At 40.1% G+C, this 22,474-nt stretch overlaps 2 protein-coding genes across 4 annotated transcripts; both read left to right on the top strand.

Moving 5' to 3' along the window:
* Positions 1-6,812: 6,812 nt before the first annotated feature.
* LOC310855699 (uncharacterized protein) lies at positions 6,813-12,126 on the top strand. 3 transcript variants are annotated; one of them, XM_083760806.1, is made up of 8 exons: positions 6,813-6,889; positions 8,475-8,753; positions 8,863-9,156; positions 9,263-9,490; positions 9,594-9,860; positions 10,524-10,628; positions 10,975-11,000; positions 11,762-12,126. In XM_083760806.1, exons 1-8 carry the CDS (start codon positions 6,817-6,819, stop codon positions 11,903-11,905), a joined length of 1,416 nt encoding a protein of 471 aa, XP_083616932.1. In that variant the 5' UTR covers positions 6,813-6,816; the 3' UTR covers positions 11,906-12,126. The 3 variants fall into 3 exon arrangements, with proteins under 3 accessions (XP_083616932.1, XP_083616933.1, XP_083616934.1); XM_083760807.1 differs by having other exon boundaries at positions 10,975-11,041; XM_083760808.1 differs by lacking the exons at positions 6,813-6,889; positions 8,475-8,753 and having other exon boundaries at positions 8,758-9,156.
* A 6,023-nt stretch (positions 12,127-18,149) lies between these two features.
* Positions 18,150-20,874, top strand: LOC310855293 (allograft inflammatory factor 1-like). The gene is made up of 6 exons (XM_083760240.1): positions 18,150-18,237; positions 18,402-18,463; positions 18,682-18,748; positions 18,849-18,890; positions 19,147-19,324; positions 20,210-20,874. Exons 1-6 carry the CDS (start codon positions 18,219-18,221, stop codon positions 20,295-20,297), a joined length of 456 nt encoding a protein of 151 aa, XP_083616366.1. The 5' UTR covers positions 18,150-18,218; the 3' UTR covers positions 20,298-20,874.
* The last annotated feature ends 1,600 nt before the right edge of the window (positions 20,875-22,474 follow it).

Genomic DNA, 22,474 nt, shown 5'->3' with positions numbered 1-22,474 from the left:
AATATCTCCCCCTACCCTATTTTCATGCGACACCTCATTGTGCAATGCAGGGCAGGCCTCTCCGAACAGCCAACAGACCATGCAGGGCAGACAGTTCACTAAGAGCGACTTAGTTTATTTTGATATTTTGTAACCCATTTTTCACCCCTGTGTCAATTATCTAATGTGATCCTGGGCTCTACACACCCTCCGCCAACCTAGTCCCCATATATGGGGGACAAGGGGAGAGCAACGGACTTGAACTCATGCTTCCTTCATGCCTGAGTGTCCAAGTTGCTCCTTTCCAGTTTCCTGGTTGGACGTGGAAGTAACACGTTATTCCAACCAGTTCCTTTCCCCTCCATCAGGCGCCCGGCTGTTTCCCCTCCATCAGGCTGGCCAGGGGAGACAGTTTAGAGACCAGAGTGACTTAGTTTAACTCTTTATGTGTGTGTTCCACAGGTTCCTACACCACAGGAAAAGCAGACACCGGGAATTCTCTGCAGGTCAAAAACACATTTGTATCTTTATTGCTGTCTGTGTACTCTGTTAACTATGGTTAATGCAGTACTACTACTATTGATAGATAGATGGAGCACTTATACCACAGTTACTACTAGTGCTGATATCACTACAACCTTACTATTACTAATGCAGGCAAATTAAGAGACAGAAGAGAGATGGGGCTTTTTGTGAATTGTTTTCTTTTGCTGTTGAAACGTATAATGAAAACACGGATATTTTCCCAGGTCAATATTTTTCATTCAATTATCTAGACCTAATAAAGGTTATATTGATTATATCTATACAATATTAATTATACTGTTGTTTACATCCTCAGATGGTCACCTTACGGTCCTTACCTATGACAGCTGCCCTCCAGTCTCCACACCAGAGTTAGACTCCACCTACCAGAGTCTCAATCCAGCCACCAAGAGGGGGGGAAATAGAACTTTTTCTCTCGCCATAATCTGGAAACTCGGCTTAAAGATGGAAGGACAGCGGAAAGAAAGCACGTGCCCCCCCCCCTCCACCCCCCACCCCCCCATCCCCTCCCACAATCAATTCGCCTGGGAACCAATGCTGTTATTCCTTTCACTATCTGGACTTTGAGACAACGCGACCCTGGGGCCCAGATACGAGAGAGGAGCCCAGGAAACGCAAACATAAACAAGAACTCTACACAGACAATGAACTCCACACACACACACACACCTACACCACACGCCGCCTCTCCCACATCTCCCCCCCCCCCCCCCCCACCTGCTGCCCGGCTGTGAACTTTTTTTTTTTTCCTGCTCTCAGGCAGTACTTCATACTGAAGTGTGGCGTGAGAATCAGTGTTTTTTATTTGTTCAGATCCAAAAATCCAACCCCTCACCCCCACCCAAGTTTCCGTGCCTACACAATGCAACTGTAATGTGATGTGATGTCTCCACCCCCCCCCCCCCTCTCCCTCTCTGTCAATACCCCTCACCCATTCTATGCTTCCCACCCCCCCACCCCTATCTTGCTTCTTTTTCTTTTTTTTTCCTATGATGCAAGAAAGATGTATTTGGCGCTGGACTAGGGCTACGCTTGCATGAATTTGCATGAATTTCTTCCTATCTCTATCTCTACTATGGTCCATGGAGCACAACTCACTGTACTCTACAGTCATATCATACCAACCCACACATAGTGTACACTAACTAAGTACATATTGTGCTCTACAGTCATACCAACACACACATAGTGTACACTATGTACATACTGTACTCTCCAGTCATACCAACACACACTATGTACATTGTACAGTGTTGCTCATAGTAGAGTCTTCATTGATCTCCAACAACATTGAAAACGTACATCTTGATCATTTGTATTTTTATAGCCTTTCTACACCACTTATTGTACTTTTTAACAGACCTGCTGAGGGAAGTTATCCTTGCCTCTTTGGGTGTGGACAACTTGTTTCTAAAGTCAGAGCTTCCTTTCCATACTTAGATAACACCTCCATGGTACAGTATGCACTAAGACAATTTAAAATGTAAGCATTTAGCAGACGCTCTTAATCCAGAGCGATTTACATTAAGCAAGAACAAAAGCATGACAATATATCATATACATAAAAAAGTAGTTATCAAGCTAAGAACATAACAGTGGAATATCTATATAATGAAACTATGCATATATACTATATAGTGCTATGTCTACATAAAATGCTATCTAAGTTGAGCCTTTGCATACGCCTGTAAGGTCGTCGGGTCTAGGGCCAAGACTGTACACAGGCTCTGTGCATTGTTCATTATTATCTCAATACTGTTCAATATAGTGTGATGCCTTACATATATATGTGTTTATTTTTACATAGTAATGAATTACTGATATAATATAATGATAGTCGCATTTAATCTTGGTTATTGTATCACCACTTACCTGTACGTCGATCACATCAGTAAAAGCAAATTCTTTAATGCCTTCTTTACTGTATCCTAACAAAATAGCCCTAGGTTTAATATAACATGTAATTACCTCATAAAAGATCTTCATATTCATCATAATGTGTGTGTATTCAGTGTAATCCTTTTTTACAGAGTCTGTATGTTGTGTTGCACTGTTGGCTCATAGGACAAATGTGCTATTCTGGTCGGAAGCATAACATTTTGATTGATTGTTTGATTGATTATAAAACTTGTCAATAGGTCCGAGGGAAACCAGCAGACAGGTCCTTAACGAGACACACATACTGTATAGCTGTGTTATTATTTTAGGAACTTTTCAGAACACTTTTTTGTATTTATTATAGTTTAGATACCAATCTCTTCACTTTTTTTTTTTTTTTTTTTTACATGAATATTTATTAGAAACCTAATCTTCTTGTGCAACACTTTTTAATTATGGAAATACACTGAATTGCACTGCCGCTGTATGTTAATCCTACAGCGAATATTGTAATCTAAACACCCCATTCTGGTTTTAATAACGATTTCTTTTAAATAATGTGTATATTGGTTTTTGAGCGGTAGGCCTATTGCCTTATAGAGGAGTGACATTTTTATGCCATGAGACAATGAGACAATGACAGGTCTTGGCTTTTCATAAATAAACAAAATCGAACACCTTTGGAAGTGATGGGTCATAAACAAATGAAATAATGAAACAGTGTCCACACCCGAGGCGGGGTTGGCGAAAGGGCTTTTCTGTGTGGAGTTTGCATGTTCTCCCCGTGTCCCCTAGGGTAGGTATACCCTCACAACAAACATGCAGTAATCCTGGTCTCTAAACTACCTCCCCCTGGCTAGCCGGGGTGCCTGATGGAGGGAAAAGGTGAAAAAATGAGTTGCAAAATCGTGGGATATAAATATATATATTTTTAAAGGATTAATAGTAAGAGAGAGATGCAACCCTTCAAGTTAATCTCAGTCAGTACAAAGGTCATCCATCCATCCATCCATCCATCCATCTTCAACCGCTTATCCGTAGTCGGGTCGCAGGGGAAACAGCTCCACCAGAGAGCTCCAGACTTCTCTCTCCAGAGCAACATTAGTAACTTCCTCCTGGGGGATCCTGAGGCATTCCGAGGCCAGTGAGTTGATGTGATTCCTCCAACTGCGCCTTGGTCTGCCCCGGGGTCTCCTCCCAGTGGGACGTGCCTCGATGACCTCCCTAGAGAGACGCCCGAGAGGCATCCTAACCAGATGCCCGAACCACCTAAGCTGGCTCCTTTCCTATAAGAAGTAGGACTCTACTCCGAGTCACTCTTGTGTGACTGAACTTCTCACCCTAACACTCATTTCGGCCGCTTGTATTCGCGACCTTATTATTTCGGTCATGACCCACACTTCATGCCCATAGGTGAGAGTAGGAACAAAGATTGCTCGGTAGCCTTCTGGCTCAGCTCTCTTTTTGTCACAACATTGCGGTACATCGACTGCTGCTCCGATTCTCCGGCTGATATCCTTCTCCGTCCTCCCCTCACTCGTGAACAAGAGCCCGACATACTTAAACTCCTCCACCTGCATGGGGCAATGTCTCATTCCCTACCCGGACTGCACAATCCATCGGTTTCCTGCTGAGAACCATGGCCTCAGATTTGGAGAGGCTGGTCCTCATCCCAGCCGACATACACTCGACTGCAAATCAGCTTTATTGTCTCATGATACATCGCACGTGTACAAGATAAAAACATCATGGGTGAAATTAGTTTTTGGTGCATAGTTAAGATCATCATTTTTTTTTTTTTTTTTAACAATATATTTATTGAATTTTCTTTTTTTTGACAAACAGACAATACAACAAAACAATACATAATACAGACAATACAATACAATTACTTAAAATGAAAAACAAACAAAACAAAACAATAACATACAGTACATACATATATAAGTACAGTATAATACAATAAGGGCACTTAAAATGGTTACAACAACAGAGTCCTTATAGCCACAAGATCAAACAGCTGCAGAGAATACAATTACACATTTTCAGTTTCCACCATTAAATAAGACAAATCATTAACCGTAATATATTCGATAAACCGTCCCCATATCTTATCAAACATCTCCTGTTTATTCTTCAAAGTGTAAGTGATTCTTTCCAGAGGAAGACACAATGATAACTCCCTAAACCACTGAGCAATACTGGGTTTGCCTATCTTTTTCCACGATAAGGCTATAGCCCTTTTGGCTTGTAGTAAACATAAATCTAGAAATCTTTGTTCGCTACTCTGAATCTTATGGCCAGGTGGGTAAAGACCTAATAGAAACAGTTTTGGGTCAAGCTCAATATCTATTGACAATATCTTCTGAATCTCCCTCCTCACTTCTTCCCAGAATTTTTTCACTCTTGGACATGCCCACAGACAATGGAAAAGTGTACCTTTGTCTTTACCACATCTGATACAAGTGTCTGGAATATCTGCACTAAATTTATTTAATTTCTCTGGAGTGATATAGACCCTCATCAGCCAATTATATTGCAACAGTTTTAACCGAGTGTTACCCGTCTGGGAATGAGCATCCATACAGGCTGAGCTCCATTCTTCCAATGTCAATTCCTCTTGTAGATCAGCCTTCCATGCATTATATTTGGATTCAGAGGATTCAGGAGATATTTCTACTAACATAGAGTATAAATCAGAAATGATGCCCCTATTAAAGGGGTTCCTGATAAGCTCTTTTTCTATTATTGACAGGGGAGGGAGTGTCAGAGAGTTCACCTGTTTAACCCCTATAAAGCTTCTGAGTTGTAAATACTTGAAGAAGTGTGTACGGGGTAAATTGTATTTGGCAGCTAGTTCATCAAAAGAGAATAGATTCCCCCTTTTGTCAAAAACATCCTTCCATTGTTTAATCCCTTGCTTGGCCCATATCTTGAAGCCCCCATCCGCCCTTCCTGGGGTGAAATGTTCATTTCCCCAAATTGGGCTGAATCGAAAACTGGGTTGGATATCCAAAAGATAAAGTCTGACATCCTGCCAAACTTTAATCATATTTTTAACTATAGGATTAGCTGTATATTTTATCAGTTTTTTACTCGAATTAGAGTAAAGATATTCGGGCAGTGGGAGCTTCAAAGAGTGTGATTCAATGTTCCTCCATGTGGGGGATCCCTTCTCTGTATAATAGAACATTATAGTTCTCAACTGAGCTGCCCAATAGTACCATAACATATTAGGGCACTTTAGCCCTCCTCTATCATAAGGTAAATATAACAAAGACAAACGGAGCCTGGGGCGTCGGTTATTCCAAATAAAATTACGAAACAACTTTTCCATTTTAGTAAAAAAGCCGTCAGGGGGCGGCAAGGGGATATTCTGAAACAAATACAACAGTTTAGGGAGTGTGTTCATTTTGAGGATATTTATTCTACCTATAAGAGAAATTGGAAGATTTGACCATCTGTCCAACGCTTCCGTAATAGACTCTATAATTGGGTTATAATTCTGATTTACCACATCTTCTAGTTTAGGGACAATCTGGATACCTAGATAGGTAAATTTGTCTACCGTTCTAAAGTGACTTGCGTAATTCGGCGGATTAGCCCTCTCTTTTGGGTTGAGGAGCATTATAGAAGATTTCGAATTGTTAACTTTATATCCGGATATACTGCCAAAATGCTTAATAAGCTCCATAAGCTCTGGTATCGACTGTTCCAGATTTTTTAGAAAAAGAATCACGTCATCAGCATATAACGCAATTTGATGATCAAACCCTCCAATATTTATACCTGTAATTCTTGTACTTCCCCTCAAGATCATCATTTTTAAAGATATTTTGTTTTTGCCTTTTTATTGATAGAGGGATAGATGAAAGTATAGGCTGACAGGAAATGGGGAGAGAGATGGGGAGGTGACACGCAGTAAAGGCCGTCTGGATCGGGAGTCGACCCCGCGGCACACTGCCAGACCGGATTACCAGCCAAGGTGCCCAGACAGCTACGCAAGCCACCGGGGCCAAGATCATCAGTTTTGTCCGCACAGCAACAACTGATTATGAGAGCTAAGATTTGGGTTTTTGGAACTGAGAAATTATAATACTAGATGTCAAACAGTTTTATACATTTTACCACTTGTATAAGTCACTTTGTGACTATTTCCCCCCTACCATTACAGTTGACCAGCTGCGGTGACACTGTGAGAAACTTTTATTGACCAGAATGCAATGAAAGAGTAAAGTTTTACAGAGCTATATAGGATGGGATGCATGGATCAAAATAGAGCTGTCATAAAGAGCTGACAGGGCCTCTGGTTATATTCATGACACTGAGACGTAGAAGTGTGTGGGAGTTGCCGCTTGTCATTTCCTGAATATACTGTAAGTGTTAAAAAAAGACAACCTTCAGTAAATTAAGATGGATTCCTTTCCTGTCTTAGGACTCTGTTTCTTCTGTCTTGTACAGGTGATACTTGGACTTCAGCCATCTGGTAATTATGAAAAACAATTGTTTGTTTGTTTGTTTATTTATTTTCACTTACAAAATATAGAAAAAAGTTACAAGGTAATTAAAACATGTGAAGGAGAAAGCCTGAAACTCCTCCAGAGGCCTAAGGCCGATTCTAAAAACACCTTTAAATCCTGACCTAAGGTTTCTGAAAAACTTCAAATATTGATATAGCAGAATCAAAATTTTTACATTTTTGAATACTGTACATACTGTACAGAACCCAAATATGGGTGCCCGGCCTGAGGGGGTAAGATACAAATAGGGGTTCCCGCCCAGAATGGGTTAAGAAGTGTCATTCTCCAATAACATCTAAGATTACATCAACATTGGAAATGCAGATCTGTTACAAATAATAAAATAAAACACATCAGACAGAGAAAAATTAAATAATGTAAGGACGAAATAAACAAGAAAACAGCAGAAGAAAAGCTAAGTCACAAAACAGGTTAAATTGGCAGACCGTAAGGGAAGTATGTGGTGTTTAAGAGAAGTACATGATTTTAGACCGTTCTTGAATTGATGATATGACAACTCCCTTAGATGTACAGTAGGCCTACAGGCAGAGCATTCCATATTTTTATTAATAATCATGTAATAATATGAATATCATGTGATGTTGGTAATTTGTATTTATGTATGGTTTTCAGGACAGGAAGTGTATGCTGTCTCATGTCTCTGAACTTAACTCTAAACTAGTTTAGTTTCTGATTAGGTGTTTTGGTTTTCATGGTCAATGGAATTATTTGACCATTTCCACATCTCTGTACACAGTACACACAGCTTATACGATTCATGTGTGTGTGTGTGTGTGTGTGTGTGTGTGTGTGTGTGTGTGTGTGTGTGTGTGTGTGTGTGTGTGTGTGGACAGTCAAATGACATAGATGCATTAGGAATCAATGTGCTCCAGATTTATGTTGTTTACAAGTTAATAAGATAGTAGTCATGACCTGACAAAACATTGATAGACTACAATGAATGTTAATAGAGTAATGAGCAGTATGAGGAGTTATTAACATTCAGTCATTACTGTCATTCCCTCAACAATTCAGTTGAATGTATGACTTAACCATTTTGCACCTGCAAATGTTTGACACTCCAATTCACAAGGAATGTTGAAACTGGAGGTTTTTTGTACCCCCAAAATGTTACGTGATGTGGCTCTGAAGTACATGGTCTTCTTGGTCTATGTACTTCAGAGCCACATCATAAACATGTACAATACAACTGAGAATGTATTATTTTACTATTCTGTCAATATCGGTATGCAACTCAAATGGCTCTGAGTCAGCAGCAGAAGGCTTCACAGTCACATCATTTGCTCGGCTGAGTTTTTGTGAATCATGCACGAAAACGCACGCTACGTTCCTCAAAGAGGTCAAGACAACATTTCTTCTTTAGAAATGGCTATAAATGTCTTGATTTGCACGGGTTATAACTGAAGGCATGTGTCGAGATTTAGAAAAACAGTACATAATAGGCCAATTGTGTTTATATGACTAGGGAATATGTTCAAAATATGTTATTAATATTTTTAAATATATATTTCAAATGTTTTTTTCCAACAGATCATTTGCCATTCTTTGCATCAGCTGGAGATAGTATCGCTTTACCATGTGGTATACGTGATCTCAAATCCTGTTCCTACATCAACTGGAATATGACTGGATCATTTGGATTGGTGGAGCAGGTGGTTAGGGCAGGCAAAGTGACAGTCAATGACCCGAATGTCACAGTGGATAAACACTGTTCTCTGCAGATAAATTATGTGGAAATGAATCATGCACGAAATTACACTTGTGATGATGGGGTTGTGAGTTCAAGTGTTTCACTTGAAATTCTGCAAAGTAAGCTGCCCTGCCTTACTCTTATACTGACTCAATAGATGGTTGATACTGAAAACAAAAAACAAATGTATTGTAACTAATTTGTTTCGAATTCTTTCCTTTTCACCAGTTACTCAGAACAAAGCTGCATTGGGGGAGAACAAGATAGAGCTTCACTGTTTCCTGAACACATTTAGAGGACGCACAATTTGTAGGCAGTACCACAGTGGAATACTAATAAAATGGCTGAATGAGGACAATATGCCATTAAAGGGAAGCAGATTTCACATTAGTCGTTCAGATAACTGCTTCTATAAACTTTGTTTTACGCAAAGAATTACAGACCACCGCATGGAATGGAGATGCCAGGTGACTGAGGGAGAAAGTGTGAAAGCTACTGTCAATTATAACACAACAATAAAAGGTAGGCTACTAAACTGAACACAGCCATGCATTCAATGCTAGTGCATGAACATCAAGGTCAGTTGACAGGTCAAAAGTAATTGTTTTCTGTGCTGCCTGTTTTCTAGATGGTGTGGAGGAAGTGTTTGCTGTAGTGGGTGAGTCATTGTCACTCTCTTGTGAGAGCACTTCCTCTCTCAGAGTGGGGGACAAACTGCAGTGGTACCGAGGCAAATTACTGGTAAATGATGACTCTTCACTGGTCATAAGAGAAGTGGCTTCATTGCATTCTGGGAACTATCAATGTTTGGAAGATGGGAAGGTGACCAATCAAGTGAGACTGCACACACTAGACAGTGAGTGTTGAGTGTTGACACGTGTTGACAACAGTTTAAACAATATAATAAATACAGTAGTATAAGGTATATAAATTACTGTGTTGCTGCTTTTCACATGCAGTTGCTGCAGAGTACGGACCAGAGGGCAAAAACATCACGTTGACCTGTTCACTTACCTGTGCTCTTACAAAATGTGAAGAAGAATTCAATTTAACCTGGACTGACAGCAGCCAGCAGCATGTTCGGCAGAGTGTTTTAATGAATGATGCAAACACACTGATCTCAAAGTTATTCCTCCCAGACCTAAAGGATCTAAGATATCCTTTAGCTTGTTCAGCTTCCAAAGAGGGGGTTGTAAAAGCTGTCAAGAGATGGCCTCCAACAAACAGTAAGTATGAGACACACTGGTTGTACAGTATGTATTCTTTAACCCACCTGCAGCATCCGTGTCATTTTAGATGTTTACCGTGGCTAGGCTATTCAAAAATACCATACTGTATACAAACCTGTACATTCTGTATTTCTTTTACGAGGGGCTATCCCCTCCAATTCCTGGCTTTTAAAATTACGTCATATGGCAGCCAATACTTTTAAATAAACCCCAGGGGGGTCCAGGGGGAAAAATCAAAAACATCGGAGTTGGAACCGGAGACCAATTGGGTCTCCATTTACCCGCTGAGAGCTGTTCTGGTGGGGGCAATGGGGCTCAAGAGGTTTGTTTAGAGCACTTGGGACCTAAATTGAATGGCAGCTAAGTCTATGGACTTTTAATGTTTGTTTACGGCACTGACGTGATGACGTGAGACGTCATGTGGCCAATATAAATGCATCTTGTGACTGATTGTAACTTAGTGGCAGAGAATCTGCAATGAATGAAAGTGACTCTGCCACAAGTTTTTTAAAGTGTGAATACTACCGATTTAGGAGGCATTTGTAGAATCGGCCTATCAGGTCTGAATGGGTTAAAACAGCGTCCACACATGAGAAACTGAAGCCTAGTATAATTATTGATGGTGATTTCAATAACCTTCTGATGGTTCTGCATCGACAGCTGCTCCAGTAGTTGCATGGGTAGGCCTGCCTCTGGTCCTCCTGCTGTGTGTGAGTGCTGCTGCTGGACTCTACATATGCTGGAGGAGACACAGGCTAAGTGCAGGTACTGTGTACACCATACATACCAGTGTTGATTTCGTCGGCTACCTTTTTTAACCGACGAAAACGAAATAAAAATGAAGGTATGATGACTAAAACTAGGATTAAATATAATTATTGACAATTGACAAATCTAAAACTGGACTAAAGTTTTAGGGACTAGGGACAAGCTCACAACACGCCGCACTGCGACATGTTGTGAGCTTGTAAACCGGATGTTTTTTGAGCGCAACCAAGTGTAAAATAAGGCATTACGACGCCGTCAAGACTCAAGACCTGCCAAAATGAAAACTGGTACATAGGATTATTTAATGATTTATTAATACTGCCCCCCCATTCCAATTTCACAGGAACTGAAATGGCAGATATTGGAATGGTAAGATATAACCACTGTGAAAGAGAAAGGAAACACATACAGTATGTATTAATCGTTTAAGCCTTTATTACTTAATATTGATTCATATTTATTATTAATGGAGATCACAATACAGTTTAATAATATCTGGAATTTATATAGCACTTTTCCACTAAAAGACGCCTGAGTTGAATTGTTGTATGAATGTTCTCAGCTGCAGAAAAAAACAGCATAACAATATGAAATATACATGCAGCGCGTAATGAATAACATGCAGGGAGCATTGCATGTGAAACAAGTATAATTGCAATTATAATGTTGACGATAACAACGTGGTGAACACAAACAATGGCAATGTGTTGATAGCTGCCACGCCACAGGCGTCGTCTATGACAGTGTGTATGGGGTGGAGGATGCTTTGCAGATACTGTACATGTAGCAGTAGTAAACAGAGCGAGTGCAGTGTGAGTGTAAAGGCCTTTCAATAGATAACAAGTGCAGAGAGAGATACGAACACAGCAAAAGTCCTGCCAAAACTTCTTTCTTTCTTTCCAACCACTTAAAGTAAACCATATAGTCAACCGGAGTCCCCCTGGGGTCTATACCAGGCCCCCCTGTACAGTGTACACTAAGTATCTTTGATGAAAATAGCCATACAATCTACCAAAGCCGATCTAATATCCATCGACAGCTACAAATAGAAAATAGCAGATCTACCTAAGAAGGTGTAATTGATGTATATTCATTGTTTAAAGTAACAGCTTCAGTGTTGTTCTCCACAGACTCATGTCTATGATGACATTCTACTGGATTCAAATACAGAAGCAGAACCAGATCAAAGACAAGAAGCCTTAAGAGGAACACCTACAGCCAACGATGTGGTCTATTCTCTGGCACAGGCTGTCGATAGTACTAAATTAAAATAAGAGACAAATTGTATCGATTTTATCCCCGACTTGTGGTCTTATAAGCCAAGTTCACATTAGCATCATATTCTTACTACTGTCTCTGCCACCATGGAAATTGTGCAGATATTATGCAGATAATATTGGAGTGTCAATATTTTTTATTTAACAATTTTAATTGTATTTAAATGTCCTTTAAAATGTGTTTATTTTGCAATTTATCTTAATGCATTTCATGTTTTGGTAAAGCACTTTGAATTGCCTTGTTGCTGAACAAGGCAATTGTGTGTGGGAAGTCCGATTATCGGACTTCCCACACCCACACTCTCTGATATGAATAATAAGGCCATCATGCTTAGCGCTTTCAATATCAAATCACACTGATCATTTCCTGTATCACTAGTTCGTTACTACTTCAACCTCATGCCAGCGGGACAAAGATACAGATCCTTGAAGTGGAAAAACGTCATTTTTAGCAGGAGTTTTGTCCCCTCGGCCATCACGGCATCATACAAACTGCCCCGCCGATAGGATGGTTCTGTGTACAGTGGGGAACCTCAGGCCTACTGTTGTACTGTCTTGGTGATATGTTGTTCTGTGCTATATGGTTTTGTGTTGTTTTTTGATGGTGTTCCTTGAACAGATTTGTGAAGACAAATTATTATTTGTTATTTGTATAAATATTTGGTTAGTGGAAATATGATTTATATATTTTTGATACACCATTGCCAATCAAAAATAAATACATATTATTTTTCTTACATGTTTTGTCTAGTTATTATTAAAGTTAATAATACTATATGCAACAGAAAGTCCACAGAGAACAGAAGCTATACCATTTACAGCATGTACAGTCAGCAGCATTCACATTCTTCCTTTATAAGGGGATGGTCATCTTGGAATGTGAAGATGTCTCAAATCTTTACGACTGAACTGCAATCAATAAGAATAAAAAGCGATTATTGAGTTTTTTTTTTTTTTTTTCTATAATTTTGATCCCACAATTTTGTGACCCAGTTTTTTCACCCAGTGCCAATTATCTAATGTAATCCTGGGCACTACACTTCCTCTGCCAACTTGGCGGGGGGCAGCAGACTGAGCTCATGCCTCCTTCTATGCATGAGGAGTCCAAGCTGCTTCTTTTCACCTGACAGGGGGGGAATTTCCTTGGCCGGACGTAGCGCGTGGAAGGAACACGTTATTCCGAGCAGTTAATTTCCCCTCCATCAGGCTGGCCAGGGGGAGGTAGTTTTAGAGACCAGGATTACTGCATGTTTTTGTGAGGGTACCTAGACTACCTACCATAGGGAACACGGGGAGAACATGCAAACTCCACACAGAAAGGCCCTTTCGCCAACCCCACCTCGGGTGTGGGTACTGATGATGCGGAGGAGGGAGCACCCACAGCGTCCCCAGCGGGAATCGAACCCAGGACCTTCTAGCTGTGAGGCGACAGGACTACCGACTGTGCCACCGTGCCCCGCTATTATTGAGGTTCTGAGGGACATTTAATCATGTGACTAATTATTAGAAAGTATAAAATGTGAAATACTTACAGGTGCACAGTCCCTCCTCTCCCACACTCTCATATAATGAGTCCATTTGTAGATCTGTGTGACATTTTAGTATAAAATTAGTGTTTTTGTTGACGAGGACAAACTATTACAAACTAAATCAGTGGTTCCCAAAGTGGGGCCCGGGGACCTCCAGAAGTCCTTGTGGGGGTTCCAGGGGGTCGCCATCACTTTTATTTGACCACATTATCCATATTTTATACTTTGGCTATTCAAAATGAGTGGATGTACAACCTTGCAGTGTGGCACGAAGTATATGCTTTGAGCTTCTATTTTTGAACATATATAATTTTTTTCAAGTATTAAAATCTTCTTCATCTAAAACATAAGGGTTCAACTTCCATGGGCAAATACATATCAATGTGGGGGTCCTTAACATGAAAAGGTTTGAGGGGCTTATCCTTTAAAGAACATTTCAATATATAAAACCACTGAAATAAATCAAGGAAATGCCACATCCTTACCTATTGAGGCTCTTTGCTGAAATCTATTGTCATAAGAGCTGTCAGCAACCTGTATGTACAAATCTAATTGCAACATATGAAACCAGGTTATGATCATAATTCCTAGCATTTTACTCACAAACTGAATTGGCACAATTGCAATGCTTCAAGTTAAACGTAAGCCCTATTTTATGGGTTACGACGCTCACGTGCACTTGTAGGTCAGCTATTTTCAAAAAAGGAAATTGACATTTTTTTGACACACACACACACACACACACACACACACACACACACACACACACACACACATCTGGCGGATCTAGAAATGATGGGCAACTGGGCCACCGTCATGCAAAAGGGCCCCCCCAACCCCCCGGAGCTTTTTTTCCCCTGGAATTGGTGAGTGACAAAATGTTTGTTGTTTGATTTGGTGGTTTAATTTAATTGATTTGTAAAGGACTGTCTGATTTGTTGTATAATTGTAGATAAGCTGTTTTGGTTATTTTGTAAGATTATGGTTATTTTCCCTTGTAGGCCTACAGGTTTGAAAGAAGATGGCGAGCAAAAGTCCAGAGACGGTAGGCCATTCCACCCCCTGATCAAACCCCCCCCCCCCCACCCCACCCCCCCATCTTTATTCCATAAATCCACACACACTGCCCTTATAGTGGCCTCCCATACACCCTCACACTGACTGACTATGAAATGACTGATCCTTTAAGAGGAAAATGGAAAATCGACTTGAGTGGGGTTGAATTTACTTTTGATTTTGTATATCTGAACTGTTTAAGCATAATTTACAGTCTCTTGGGTTCTTTTAAGTTTTCAATGTAATATTTCCTTCCACCATTACACCTACTTCTGAAAGTACTAGTCCAAATATATTATTTATCATTATCATGCATGCGTGATTGAGTATGCGTGGCTGATATTTACTACCAGCTGGTGTGAGTGGTGTCTGAATGTGAGTGGTTGACTATAGGTTGACCCTGTTACTGATTGGGTTCTGTGGTGGTGGACTCTCTGTCTGTCTCCATTAATCCGACGTCTTCCTCCTAACCAGCCTCCTACCACACCAGTCTGCTGTGGGTGGCCTCCAAAATAGTGGTCCCTAGGTCTGGGCCTTGAGAACAACTACTCAAACACTGCTGGTTTTCTACAGTAGTATGTCTCTTAATTGTATGAATCAATGTACTTTTTTCCCCTTTTTTGTACTGTAGCCTATGTCTGCTAATGTGAAACATACCAGTGAAAGATTATCAAAACAAACTTTTGTTTCATTGAACAGGTTACACAGTCCAGGTATTCCTAGGCTATTATAGACCACTGTAATGTACTTAATAACACCGTTCTAGACGTGTCATTACTTATTATACCTGAATGATGCATCAGTCTCCGTCTCTGGGTATTCTGTTTGTGGTAAATTGCCACTCCCACTACCAGTGCAATCGTTACGGTAACCGAGGTGACGACCGAAGCCACCAGGATGGTGGTGCTGGTGCTGGGAGACGCTCCACCGGTAACTTCCCCTTCACGTTCCTGTACATTCTGTGTTGTAGCTTCTGCTGTAACTGCTGAGTTCAGAGCCCACAACAAGAAATACATCCTTTCTGAACAACAGTCTCCAATCTTTGTTATTAATGAGATCAATGAGTTATTTAAGAAAAAAATCCAGCGTTAATTTATTAAATTAGTTAAAGCTGCAATCCAGAACTTTTTGCAATGAACAAAAAATTGTTTTAACCAATCTGTATGGTACAGCTTGTTAACACAATATAACTAGTGCATCTGCAGTGGCTGGAGGTCGTCTTCCTTCTCTTCCATGGATAAATGTAAACTCTGGTGGCGGGTAGGACACTTATATTAAGTTCTGCCTGAACATAATAAGCGTCTAGTTTTTCGGGGGAGGGGGTCTCAGACAGCAGACCGGGGTTCGAATCCTGGGATATTACAGTGTGAGATAACGATACAATAGGAACAGGGATTACAATACTGACCTTGAGGAGTCTCTGACACAAAAACTGTTGTTGTGATAACGGCCTCTGTTGTATAAAAAGGACATAGGTTAATGATGTAATAAATGAATGTTGTTATGAATTACTTATTGAAACAGCAACAAGTCACAGTTTTTGAGTCTCACCTTGAATCTTTAGGAGGCGATCAGAGCAGCGCTGTGTTTGTCCAACCAGGTACTTACATCTGTACCAGCCAATGTCACTGTCATTGACAGAATAAATCACTAATGACGCTCCAGCAGCTTGGAGACGTCTGTCCTCTTTGCCCCCTTTCAAAAATGCCCAGGAGACATTTTGTTTCTTCCCAGGTGTTGTGTCATATGGACAATGTAGAGTGACTGATGAATTGCTGCCTTGAATTGCTACCTTCACTGGGTCAAGAATGTTGCAATCTGAAAGAGAACATTCAGCAATGTGAAATCTTAGTCTTAAGATCACCTACTGTACTATACTTGTTTTCTGTATAATAGTCTAAAATGAATTCCTGATACACATAGAATTACCTTAGGTTACCTCAGATTGTATAGTTAGTAGTTACCTTTCACTTTTAGAGTGATATTTTGGTCCAAGACAACAGTCCATCCTTTCCATTTCTGACAGCGGTACAGACCCTCATCAGATCTGTCCACTGCTGTCAGAAAAGCAGACATGTCTCCTTTCTCATCGGCTCTCCATTTCACATTCTTTCCATCAGGGAATTCGGATGCCTTGTAGTTGGGCCACCTGGACAGGATGACCATTGGCTGAGCAGAATGAGCTCCAGTGTGTTTTGTTAGTTCTAATCTGTCCAGGCCTGCGGAACAGTTAGGTAGACGTACGTCTTCTCCTTGAGTTGCAGTTACAACTGCTTCTTGCGAAGACACAGATCCTGGACAGAAAGTTGAGAAACAGAGTTTTTAAAAATTACGTCTAGTTTTTGAGACCTGATTTATACTTTGTCATGTGATGCTGTCACTGCACCAAAAACTGTCGGACAGTGAAACCGTCATATGACAAAGTATACATTGATTAGCCACACCACACAAGAGTATTGAATTGTGTGTGTATGGTGCAGAAGACAAATAGACAATACTGTACGAGATATTAAGCATTAAATAGAAAAACTTTCAGTTTGATTAAACGCAGTTAATTGTTATATTACTTATAACCCATTCACCATAAAACAGGAAAAAGAACATCTGAACGATCCAATTTGGTAAAGAAAACTAAAAAACCTACTCACCTCTGCATTCAGATATGATTATTATAAGCTGAATTAATACTGAGAGATCCCAAACATTAAAATTAGCCATTATCTGTTCATATCATGGAAGCCTGTGTGTCTCACTGTTGTTCCCACAGCAATTTAATTCAGAAACTAAACTGTTACCTGCTCATCCCATATTTTCAGTTCTCTTTTAGTTCTCACATTAGTTTCTACATGATTACACCTGAAAATGAATTGTTCTTTTTTGTTTTGTTGACACCCACTGTCAAACAGCTGTAATGTTGTTTTCTCTTAAAGATTCATTTACAGTGAGTGTAAATAGTGTGCCTGCTTTTATTTGCAGTGCATGTTGTCAAATAATTCGGAGATGTAACCATTTAATATAATGTACGCTATATATCGTTGCTGTCGGGAGGAAACCAACTCCATTTTTGAGGTTTTAGATTTGTTTTTGCACAACAGTGCTATTGAACACCCTTTGTCTGTGTGTTGGTTAAACAAATATTGAACCAATTGAAAAGTAGTAAAAAGCACTTCAGACAAAACCCCTTAACTCCATTCAACCCTCAAACTGTCTAAAGCAACTAACTCCACCACCTCTCCCCCTCTCATGAAAGCAATTGACAGTATATAGTCGCCAACGCCAACTTTGTCTTTGAGGGAGTATTGCTTTGTTTTCAATGTATAAGGTTTTCTTGTTTCATTTCCTGAAAAATTAACATTTTGGAGACAGCAGATATATGCTACAGTATAATATTATTTATAATATGACTTTAGAGATGTCTTTCTCTACCTATAACTTGATTGTGAGATCTGCATCTCGACTCGACTTGAAGGCATGGCATGTACTGTTTGCTCACTGTCACTGTAGATGTGTGTCGCACTGTTCTCCCAGCTCTTTAGCTGTCCTAATCAATCATTTGAAGAACTACAAAAAGGGAACTTCACAAGTGGTCACATGCTGGCCTTAACTTCCAGCTAAGCATCACTCCTACTTCCTTTTCTTGCACCCAATACCACAGACTCTACCATAATTTAACTTTTGATTTCTTACTGAAGTTTAGACTCTTTTTATTCACTTAGTTGAGAGACATGGCGAAAAATGTTCAAGGTAAGTGTCTTCTGCCTAATTGTATTTTTGGATGTTTATACTGTAGCTGACAGCCTCAGCTATCACTGTCAGGCATTTTTTTACTTGTTTTATATATAATGTCAAGTGGTTTCTTTCCTTTCCATATTGAAAAGGCTAAAGAAATATGGTGCTTTGTCCAACAGGCGGCAAAACATATGGCCTTTTGAAGTCTCAGCAAGAAGAAAAGCTTAACTTGGTTAATGAGGTGTGTGGAATATTAATATATTATGCTTAACTATTCTGGTGAAAATAGCCGATCTAGAAGCTCACAACCCGTCACAGATGCAACTGTGGTGTGAGCTTGTAGATCGGCTATTTTCATCGCACGACCCCGGCGTGCAACATCAGGTTTTAGTCATGTCATTAGGCCTTATGAGAATACAGGAAGATGTACAGTGTTTTCTAACATTTTCTGTTCCTTAGAACTTTCTGTCAGATCCTCTGTATGGAGAAGTGGAAGAGCTTGCCTCCAATCTTGAAATGTTTAAAAGTGAGGATAAACTAAACATGTGATTTTGATACACTGTAATATTAAGTTCATAATATCCTTTTGTCAAACTGACACGTCGATACATCTTCTCTTACTGCAGAAAAATTCCTGGAGTTTGATCTCACCGACCAAGGAGAGTTAGGTAAACAAATGATCACTGTCTTTTTACAAATAAGGGACTTCAACTAATGAACTTATTATGGATAAGATCATGCCATATTGTCCTTTTAAACTAAAGCAATGACAGATCATAACAATCTATTCTCAGATTATAGTTCCAAATAACTGCACTTAATTCAAATTATTTTATTACTCTGTAACCAAATGGACCCGTACGGATTACATTAACATTTATACACTCTCAGAGTTAAATTAACACTGAGGATTTTGCCGTGTAGACATGATGGGTCTGAAACGGATGCTGGAGAAGATGGGCGTGGCCAAAACCCACTTGGAAATGAAAAAGATGATGGCGGAGGTGGTTGGTGGGTCAGCCCAGGACACTAAACCCCGACCCATCAACTACACCGACTTCCTGAAAATGATGCTGGGGAAGAGGAACGCCATACTCAAACTGTGAGTCAAACAACACTTCTTTTTCCACTTTTGTTTTTCAGAGACTGAGTGGTGACCATAGACTGTAAAAAATATGGACAAAGCGTTCCCCGGGTCTAACATGAACGTAAAATGAAGCCTGTAATAATATGCTAATTCCTGATGTAAGTCGCCATCTTTTGGTACCAGCTGGCCATTGGCTGGCTCCGTTTTGTACCAGCTGGTCATTGGCTGCCCAGACAACGAGGCGGGTCTTCCCCCCTTCTTCTCCGTTGGTTTTTATTTTGACTCGAGTGGGAGGAGAAGACTCTTGAGTGGGAGGGGAATCCCGATCATAGACTGTAACGGTAGCCACGCCCCTCAGAACATACGCGACTTTATGGTCATTTCTTTAATTAATGGGACCATAATTTTCCAAAAAGAATATTATGACATTAGAAATGAGACTTTAAACTAGTGACTGGAAGAAGAAAGTATTCATGACCATGTTTATTAAGGTAATACAGTCTAGGTGAAGTTGGGCCAAAATACATGGGCCTCTATGGAGCTATGGGGCTTTTTGGGTCCAGTCCAGCGCCACAACAGGCCATTATATGAACTACCGATTTCAAATGAGGCTTCACGAAATATCTGGCTGACTGCCCCCCTGGTGGTGACCCACAGAGTTAGGTCATGTTAAACTGAGGCCCTAAGATGATAAAAAGCTGATGGTTATTAACTTGAAAAGCGTTGAACCCCCTAACTGCTCCCAGTATGGGTTAATTGCAGAGGACACATTTCACACACATTTCACATACACGACTTGCTTTCCTTTTTAATATACATTTTTGGCAATGTCCGCCCCCGTTTAAGAAAGGTCAGTATAGAGAGAGGCATACAACATGTTGACATGTTTTCTGTGTGAAGGATCCTGATGTTTGAAGGCATGGGGAAAGACAATGAGCCCAAAGAGACTGGGCCAGCTCGCCGCAAGACCTTTGGAGACCTACCCTGAAGGAGAAGGACACGTGGAACGGAACCCCAAATGACTACTCCACTTGAAACTGACTTGATGGACTGCTTTTTACTCAGTTAATCATATTTATTTTATTTTCCAATATACAGTAGTTACTGTATCCTGGTGGAGCAGTTGTTCCCTATGGAGACAGAAAGGAGACTCTTTGTGTCTCCATAGGGTAATCAAATTATTGGCTAAGGACAAAAATGAATAAATATCCACTACTTTTGGAAGTGAACTATCCCTTTAAGCAACGATCGCACTGATATGAAAATGAGCCAAGTTTGGTCATCATCACTGGACAATGCAATCATGGGCAAACCTGTGATTGGATCATTACTTAGGGGCCCGAAGGACAGATGTCGGGTCTGTAATTTGCCCCTTCCTTTTTGGCTACCTCCTTTTTGCTCTCAACGCAGTGCGTTCAGATATATCTGCACACCTATTTTGTCATTCCCAGATTAAGAACACTAAAGGTTCATAGCCTATACTGGATTCTGGTGGAGGAAAGAGCCAAAGATATTTTCTACAGAGCTCTCAAGGAACATGAAATGTTTCTTGTCAATGACCTGACACAATGACCCCTTTTCCACCGGTTGGTTCCCAATGGGAACCGGTTCAGTTCTTTTTGGTTTTTAATCCATGAGCCAGAGCTCCATTGTTTATATTGTTTATATTGTTTATAAACATGATAACCCTTCCACAGTAGTAGCTTTTTCACGTTTTTGATCATTTTGCATATTTTCCTACATAATGCCTCATTTGCATATTTAAAAATGTAAAATTTGTAATACAATAAATCATTGTCTTCGTGTAAGTACTCAATTGGGGGAGTTTAATGGTGATAACAATCTAATATAGGTATGGTTTTGCCCACTCAATTCATAATTCACGTTTCAATTTTGGAGCTCTGGCTCATGGACTAAAAACCAAAAAGAACTGAACCGGTTCCCACTGGGAACCAACCGGTGGAAAAGGGGCCAATGTGATTTCTTAACTTCTGACCCATCACCAACATGTGTTAGCTGCCCCCTTGTGGCGTGACTTTGCAATAACCCCAAAAAGTGAACACAAAAAACCCCCCATGCTACCTAAAATCACTTGGCCCACACAAACTGTTTGATGATGCAAAGACATGTTGTGTAGTGTGTCACAATTATCTGATGTCATATATGACCTTGAGAAATGCAACATACCATGCCTAGACATAGCCTGGTTAATAAACCAGACCGAATCAGCCGTTGGCAAAAAAAAATTGCCTACCGGCGGATTTCGGTCTGGAGAGGCTAAATTTTACACCCATTTCCTACTCCAGAGAATGTGGCCTCCAATAGGGACACGGTATGCAATATGGGCAGGCTTTGGTACAGTGACGTTCAATGCTTGAGACCTTTGACTGACAGTAGCTCTGACCAATTGCGTCAAAGAGAAAATGTTTCCCTGGAAATGAAATCCAAGCTGAGCCTCCCCAGACTAATATCCCGCGGATCCGTGCGATATTAGTCTGGTTTATTAACCAGGCTAGCCTAGACACGGGTCACCTCACCTCCATCATGCTTGCTTGTGGTGGACATTCCTCCATTTTTGTAAAGAAATCAATTTTTGCCACAGACATACAAAATGGGTGAACAATAATATTACCAGAAACACATGGAGGTATAGCTCCATGAATGACCATAACAGGTCTGTAACTCTGAGTGTACAAATGTGTTCACTCTCAGAGTTAAGGGGTCCTTGAAAATTAAACATTTGATACCCACTATAGTACTAGTTGGACTCCTAATGTGCCATATAGTGTTCTAGTAAATCAGTGTCATTACATATACAGTATTCTGAGAATAAAATAATCACATGCACCCGTGTAGTGAAGGGCGCTAATATATTAAAGTCTAACTCATGTTGATTAGGTGAAACAAACGGTGCCAACACAAACATTAAATTATCTTTATTGTTAATGGCATTCAATGTTTGTGTTAGGGACAAGATGACGTAAATTTTCCCTTCATTGTCAATGGTGTTTTTAAAACAAACATTGAACAAAACATTAAACCTGTATATGGGAGGGCTCAAAAAACTACCTGGAGACTTGACATTCAGTGATTGGGTGGTTATGATCAAAATAATAACATTATTAATTACGGTATTTAAAAAAAGAAAGAAAATCAAATCAAACA

The sequence above is a fragment of the Protomyctophum parallelum genome (assembly GCF_964188405.1).
Source record: "Protomyctophum parallelum genome assembly, chromosome: 3".
Taxonomy (NCBI): domain Eukaryota; kingdom Metazoa; phylum Chordata; class Actinopteri; order Myctophiformes; family Myctophidae; genus Protomyctophum; species Protomyctophum parallelum.
Note: the sequence above shows the minus strand (reverse complement) of the source record. Positions and strands in the feature narration are given on the sequence as shown.